Here is an 8321-nt window from a genome sequence, read left to right on the forward strand (position 1 = left end):
ACACAAACTTTGAACTATTGCAATGCATATAATGGAAATGGGGTAGATTTTTTTCCTCTCAGTGGAGTTGCACTTTAATCATGTTACTATAGATGTCTGTGACTTATCAATATACAGCTGTGGGACACAGTGCAGCTGTGGAAAAACACAGTTAGTTGTCAGGGGCAACACTGTTCCTAGAGGCGTGTTATAAAACTTACAAAAAGGTATTTGTAACATCATAAATCTGATACCCTTGTTGTATATAAACATTAGAAAGACTGTCACATATTCACAGAGAAAATGTTTTATTGGTTCTTTGAGGGCTTATCCAGATCTTTCTGATTGAAGGTGAACATTTTATCATAGCCCATAAGGTGATTGTAGTCCCAAGGAATTGGGAAGAAGTCTGGATTAATGAGCGTGTTATAAAACTTACAAAAAGGTATTTGTAACATCATAAATCTGATACCCTTGTTGTATATAAACATTAGAAAGACTGTCACATATTCACAGAGAAAATGTTTTATTGGTTCTTTGAGGGCTTATCCAGATCTTTCTGATTGAAGGTGAACATTTTATCATAGCCCATAAGGTGATTGTAGTCCCAAGGAATTGGGAAGAAGTCTGGATTAATGAGCATTGATTTCTTCTTAGCATAGAAAGATGTAAACATCTTACTCACACCAGGAACCTCCACATCGGCAGGAGAAAACACAGTCCTCTTTTTTGCAAGAAAGGCGTTATATGTCACCGCAGTGAACAAGTCTCTGTCGCTATTGTAATACAAGCGAACCACATACCCCTTTGTTATTAGGTGCAGAATAATAGGGGTGGCAAAGGTGAAGAATCCCACCATACTGCAGAAAACTACTTTCAGAACAAGGCTGTCCACTCCAATGCCAGTCTTCATCAAAATATACGGCATAAGAAACAAGCTAGCAAAGCTGGTGGAATAGGAGAAGAACTTCACACCTGTGTGGAAAAAAAATGGCAGAACGCATCATGTAGAGCTGGTTCCTGGTGGTGTATTACTGGATATTTCAAACGTTACCACAATCATTGATCTAATCAACCTCAACATTTTTACCCTGGAAGAACCCTTAAAACTATTTTCAGGTCTCTGAACCCCTGAATTGGAGTTTAGTTTAACCCCTTCACGCCGGGAGGCGGAGCGGTGTTTATGGTCATGTGACTGCTGTAATTGGCTGTCACATGATCGGAAAGGTCCCAATCGCAAGGAGAGATCTGGACTTTTCCATGGGATGCTGACACACGTGCTGTGGGCATGCAGGGTGCACGTTCTCAGCACGTTTGTTTACAAATGGTACGCAAATATGCGGCCGCTCGGCATCAAGGCCCAGCTGTTGAGTGGCCGCATATTTGCATACACTCGGCGTGAAGAGGTTAAACCTCACTTTGTATTAGTGTGCACCTTGCTCGTGCTATTTTTCTTTTAGTTTTGTCTAAACTTAGGCTTTAAAAACATGTCTCAGGACATGGACCCATACCCTGTACATTACTTGTGTTAACCTACCAGTAATAACTGTGGTAGGAAATCAAAGCACAACCCATGCACAGGGTTTCAGTACTTGCCTCAAGTAGTACAACAGGAGTCTTTTCATCTCACGAAGTTCTATTTGGTGACATCAGAAACCAGGACTCTAAGGGGTTGATTTACTAAAAATGGAGAGTGCAAAATCTGGTGAAGGTGTTCATGGTAGCCAATCAGCTTCTAACTTAAAATTTATATATGGTAGCTTACCAATCAGTAGATGTGGTGGCTGTATTAATTTTCTTTTATTAGGCTTTTTCCCTGTTTTCACCTGGTGATCTGGCCAGTAACACACCTCCCGTATTAGCGAGACAAAACTCTGGATGAAAGAGTATGTTTGGACAGCAGCATTGTCAGTCTGGGGGGGAGAGGAATGTCAGATGTACTAACAGATTTAAATACACTAACAAATTTAAGCTGAACTCCAGCTAACACTTTATACTCGGCTACAACAAACATTTTTTTTCTTTTGAGATAAAGGTTTTACATAAATAGAAGCGGATTGTTTTAACCTCCCTGGCGGTTTTCCCGAGTGTAGCTCGGGGTAGAATTTCTATACCACAAGCGGTAACCCCGAGCTACACTCGGGCTTACCATGCGGCGCTGCTCTGGGGGTCCCTGCAGCACTTACCTTGTCCTTCGTTCCCACGATGTGTCCCCTGCAGCGTCCCCGGCCATCTCCTCCGGCCGATGCCAGCAGCCGGCTTCTGTGTTCCGGTCCCTGTGACGTCGGGACGTACGGGCGGCGGCGGGAAATTTAAAAAATTTAAAAAATGTCATTTTTTTTTTTTCAATTTTAAATAGTAAAACATTGCTGTTTCATCCCATTTCACATACATATTGTCCCTAGTGCTTTGCCCTGTGCCCTGCCTGCATTTTGTCTGTTCTTTCTGCCTGGAAACTTAGAAAAGTCCATGGCGTCCAAAAAGCGTCCCTTTACGTCAAAAGCAGTTTTAGACCGGCTAGAGAACAGCGACAGTAAATCAGAACCACTTACAGAATTGAGTAATGATTTGTGGGGAAATTTTCCTAAAAATTACAGCCTACAATAAAAAACTATTTCCATGCGAAAAAATGGTACCGCTTTCAGCACAAAAAATCAGAAGGAATCATACCGCCAAGGAGGTTAAGCACCCCTGTCAGCAGGACATGGTTTGTCACATTCATGCAGAGAACTTGATCTGTTGAAAAATTACAGACCTCCTGGATGGATCACCAGATGAAAAAGCCTAAAAAAGAAAATTAATTCAGCAATCACACCCAAGAACTGGTAAGCTGCACTATAATAAATGTTTGCTTTTGAGTATAAACCCATTTAATTTATTAAAGGTTCAAATTTCGAGATGCCTAAGATACAGTCTTCAGGCTTTATACAATTATAAAAAGCCTGATGAATGGATCTACAGCATGCTGAAAGTTTGCTTCTTTAAAAACTTAAAGCAGAAGTAAAGTCGGGAATACCTTCCTCTGCCTCAATGGTCCTGGCTTACTCCCCCAGCTTCACCTAGGTGTCAGTCTTTGTCTTGATTGGCCAGGCCAGAATGATGTCACTCTTGTGCAAGCATGGGAGTGATGCATCCCGACACACTGATACTGTGCTGGAAATGCACAGCTCAGTGTCCATGCTGCAGATGATTGCAAACAGGCAAGTTTATTACAGTGCAGAAAATACATTGCATGTCTCTTACAATAAAGAGCCAGCCTGTTTGCCATTTTATGATTTTAGTTCCACTTTAAGCTTGCCAATAAAGACCATCACTTAAGCTCCAACTTTCTGCATTAATCAATGGCTGACATGGTACAAGACTCTACTACTATAAACAAACACAAGGTAATAATTTCCCTTAAGAAGGTTGTGGGACATACCGAAGACTGCCCTGGCCAGATTACCGGTATAGACCAATCTGCCTTCTTCAGGTAGTGATGGACTGGATGACGTACTGTAAAAATGAACACGCCTCAAATCATGTAGAGCCTAAGAAACAAAGATTAAAAAAAAAAAAGTCTCACAAATTGCTCTTAATGAGAAGGATGTAATGACATTTGGAGTGAACGACCCACATGAGCATGTACACACAAGCACCAAAAATGGAGCATCAAGTACAGCTTTACATCAAACTGAAGGACACAATCCAATCAGCAATATTGTTCCAAAAAGCCAGTCAGGGGAAAAAACCTGAGGATGAGGAATCCCAACAGCCAGGTAGTCTATGCACCTAAAAATGACAGCAGACACCTGGCTTTACTTGTATCTACTGCTCATGCTCATTATTTGTATAGTTGTACCTGTAGGCCAGTTGGGTCCCCTGAGAAGCCTGGTTAAAAACTGTTGGATTTCACTCCTGCAATGCTGGTAATGAACATCCAACAGTTCCTGCATCTCCAGAACACGTCAAGACCAGAGGGTACTAACTAGGAGGTTTTTTTATCCAGGCTTCTGGAGGGACCCAAAGGGCCAACAGGTAAAACAATTAAACTAGAGATCATTTTACAAAACTGCACAGATTTTCAATATCTACTGGCTCCCCTCGACTGCCTGGGATGTTTACTAGAAAAGGTGAACTTATCCTGTAACCCGGGTTCACACTGATGCGGTGCAGCAAATCGCATGTGCGGTGCAATTTGAGCTATACATTTTGTCCGCATCAGAACTGGATCGCATGGGTGTGAACACCCATGCGATCTGATTCTGCACACTGCACCATGTTTTCCGAACCGACTTCAGGGTGTTAACTTAAAATACACACCCACAGCGGTTCACATGAATGGGTGCAATTGTGATATGGAGCGCAAATCACACAAAAACCGATACGAATTCCACACCGCATCAGTGTGAACCCGAGCTCAAAGCGGTAATAGACACAACTAAAATGGAATATATAGCTACTTACCAATCCTTAGATATGGTGTCTGGATTAGTCTTTTTATTCCCCTGGTGATCTGGACAGTAAGTCTGTTGTCTGTTATTTTTCCTTTAACCACTTGCCTTCCCCTCCCTTCTTGACCAGGCCATTTTTTACGATACAGCGCTGCGTTACTTTAACAATTGTGCGGTCATTCAACACTGTACATGAATGATATTTATGTCCTTTATTCCCCAGAAATGGAGCTCTCTTTTGGTGGTATTTGATCACCTCTGTTTTTTTATTTTTTGCTCTATAAACAAAAAAAACCTGAGAATTTTGGAACCCCCCAATATTTTTGACTTTTCACTATAAAACATATTAAATAAAAAACTTTTAAAATTCAAATTTCTTCATAAATTTAGGTCAAAATGTATTCTGCTACATGTCTAGCAGAATGTTCCTAGATTGTAAGCTCCAAGGAGCAGGGCCCTTGAACCCCTTGTGTATTGTATCTGTACTGTCTCGTGTATTGTCTCCCTTTATATTGTAAAGCGCTGAGCAAACTGTTGGCGCTATATAAATCCTGTATAATAATAATAATGTCTACGTGAAAGTTATAGCATCTTCAAATGGTGGTATATATACTGGAATTTTATTATTTTTATACTAGTAATGGCGGCAATCAGCGACTTATAGCAGGACTGCGCCAGGCATTCTGACACTGGGGGGGAACTGACTTGGTGCCACTGACATCCCCAGTGACACTAATACAGTGATCAGTGCTAATAAAAAGCACTGACACTGTACTAATGACACTGGGCAGGAAGGGGTTAACATCTGGGGTGATCAAAGGGTTAACTGTGTGCTGTGTTTTACTAAGGAGACATGCTGTGCAGAGATAAAAAAAACAGCACCTCCATGCTGACAGGAGAGAGACCTGTGTTGTTTGCATACAGATCTCTCCCCTCTCAGCTTTACCCGACGAATGCCGAGTGTAGGCCAAGAATCGTCAGACGGGACCTGGTGATTGACGTCCTTAGCCGCCAAGAGTGGTGCGGGTATGGTGATTTTGCGCAGCCTAGCCCTGTTTTTGATGCGTTTTGCTATGTTTCAATACTGTTCAGTTCCAATGCCGAAAAAAAAATAGAACATGCTGCATTTTTTTCTGCACAGAACAGTACTGGAACATAGCAAAACGCATCAGATTGCACTGGAATAGAACGTGGTGTGAACTGTAAGCAATAACGCATCCGGAGTGCATTTTTGTGGTGTGAACTGGCTCCTAAACCGTTGCATTGATGGGTTTAGCGCCATCAGTTACAATAACAGCTGTATTCCTTTTTAAATAAATGTGTTTCAACCCTCTGACACTTTAACGATTTTGAAAGCGGAAGTAAACCCTTCTGTCCTTTTCAGCCAAGGAAGCTGCTATCTTAGTCTCTGATCTGCAGTTGCCATGGTGCTGCACATGTGTTGTGATGTGGTGACTCCAGACATTGATAGTTTGGTTGAGAGCACAAACAAATGTGACCGTTACATTCCCGGCATCCCAGGAATCTGTTTTTTTTAGGGCTGGTCCACACTAGATGCAGTCCAGTGCTTTTTTTGACTGCACTGGTGTGAACTAGGGCCACTGGAATACATGGAAAACATTGTACATGTATTTTTGAAGCCAAAAAAAAAAAAAAAGCACTGGACTGCATTTAGTGTGGACAAGCCCTAAAAACCAGGGACATTCCCAGGATATTGGGGATATAATGATGTGTTATAATATATATAACTATCAACGTTTGGAGTCATCACATGACGACAGCTGCAGATCATACGCAGGCAGCTTCCCTGGCTGAGCAGACCACGGTTTATTTCCACTTTTAAAACATGTGAGCTGGAGATTTATTGTGTTAGTCAATCCATCTAAATCTGCCAGAACATCTAACATCACCGCCCCCCAGCAATGCTGCTGTCCAAGGTGCCTCCTGTGCTCCTTCATCCAGAGTAGAGGCACTCTAATACAGGAGGTGTGTTACTGGCCAGATCACCAGGCAAAAACAAACTAATGCAGCCACATCTAAGGGCCCCTTCACACTGCTCCGTTGAAAAGAAAAAATGCTCTGCCCCACAAGCACGCCATACGCCCTCCATGCACTGCCCCGCGAGCACGCTATATGCCCTCCATGCACTGCCCCACTAGCACACCATACGCCCTCCAAGCATGCCATACGCCCTCCATGCACTGCCCCACAAGCACGCCATACGCCCTCCATGCACTGCCCCGCGAGCACACTATATGCCCTCCATGCACTGCCCCACTAGCACACCATACGCCCTCCAAGCACGCCATACGCCCTCCATGCACTGCCCCGCGAGCACGCCATACGCCCTCCATGCACTGCCCCGCGAGCACGCCATACGCCCTCCATGCACTGTCCCGCGAGCACGCCATACGCCCTCCATGCACTGTCCCGCGAGCACGCCATACGCCCTCCAAGCAGTGCCCCGCGAGCACGCCAAACGCACTCCAAGCAGTGCCCCGCGAGCACGCCAAACGCACTCCAAGCAGTGCCCCGCGAGCACGCCAAACGCACTCCAAGCAGTGTCCCGCGAGCACGCCAAACGCACTCCAAGCAGTGCCCCGCGAGCACGCCAAACGCACTCCAAGCAGTGCCCCGCGAGCACGCCATACTCCCTCCAGGCAGTGTCCCACGAGCACGCCATACTCCCTCCAGGCAGTGTCCCACGAGCACGCCATACTCCCTCCAGGCAGTGTCCCACGAGCACGCCATACGCCCTCCAGGCAGTGTCCCACGAGCACGCCATACGCCCTCCAGGCAGTGTCCCACGAGCACGCCATACGCCCTCCAGGCAGTGTCCCACGAGCACGCCATACGCCCTCCAGGCGGTGTCCCACGAGCACGCCATACGCCCTCCAGGCAGTGTCCCACGAGCACGCCATACTCCCTCCAGGCAGTGTCCCACGAGCACGCCATACTCCCTCCAGGCAGTGTCCCACGAGCACGCCATACGCCCTCCAGGCAGTGTCCCACGAGCACGCCATACGCCCTCCAGGCAGTGTCGCACGAGCACGCCATACGCCCTCCAGGCAGTGTCGCACGAGCACGCCATACGCCCTCCATGCACAGTCCCATGAGCACACCATACACCCTCCATGCAGCACCTGGCAGGAAGTCCCAGGGCTCGCCTTCTCTGCTCCTCTCTCCGGGAGGGGAGGACACACTCGGCCCCCCACCACTCCCCAGCAGGTGACCCGGAGAGCCCCCACCAGCCCCGCCGGCCGTCTACCGCACAGTGCCAACCGAAGCATCCCGACAATGACAGGCCGCCCTCTGTGACCCGGATGTTGTCCCCGGACTCTGCATTCCTGGGTGTAGAGCGTCTACCTGCTGCCCACCGCGCCCCCTGCTGGCTGCCCTCAGGTGCAGCATTCACATGATGACTACTACAGAGGAAATGGACTTTCACCCCCAACTCATCTCCTGTATGTGCGGTGTTGTGTGCACAGTACACTTTGTAATGACTGATCTCTCACACATTGCAATCCAGGAGTAAAGACTCTGTCCAGGACAATAGATCCCATGTTTTCATGTTAAACATGACCAATAGCTGTGTATGGGCTGGCCTATGTTTTATAAACCACCTAAGTCACTGGTCACACCACTGTGATTTAAAATCGCAAAATTTGTGTGCAATTTCAGCGTGATTTCTGAAGACTGTATTGCGACTTGTGAAGATTTTCAATGACTTCTTGAGATTTGCATTGTGAATTCCATTACGTTCTAAGTATGTGAAATCGCAATAAACTGCAGAAAAAGTCATGCAAGAACTACTTTAGAAGTTGCACTGCAGCAAATCGCACATGTGACACTGATATTCACATTCATTAGCTGTAATTTAAATTCGCAAATCGCAGCGGTATGAATGGG

At 45.8% G+C, this 8321-nt stretch overlaps 1 protein-coding gene across 1 annotated transcript; it reads right to left on the reverse strand.

Moving 5' to 3' along the window:
- Window positions 1–270: 270 nt before the first annotated feature.
- TMEM70 (transmembrane protein 70) lies at window positions 271–7735 on the reverse strand. Its single transcript, XM_089661026.1, has 3 exons — window positions 7556–7735; window positions 3401–3509; window positions 271–954 (listed from the first exon to the last, which is right to left on the reverse strand). The coding sequence occupies exons 1-3, from the start codon at window positions 7700–7702 to the stop codon at window positions 506–508; spliced, it is 705 nt and encodes a 234-aa protein (XP_089517152.1). The 5' UTR covers window positions 7703–7735; the 3' UTR covers window positions 271–505.
- Window positions 7736–8321: the final 586 nt, after the last annotated feature.

Source organism: Staurois parvus, unplaced genomic scaffold (genome assembly GCF_062004578.1).
Source record: "Staurois parvus isolate SC_StPar_1 unplaced genomic scaffold, SC_StPar_1.0 ptg001302l, whole genome shotgun sequence".
Taxonomy (NCBI): domain Eukaryota; kingdom Metazoa; phylum Chordata; class Amphibia; order Anura; family Ranidae; genus Staurois; species Staurois parvus.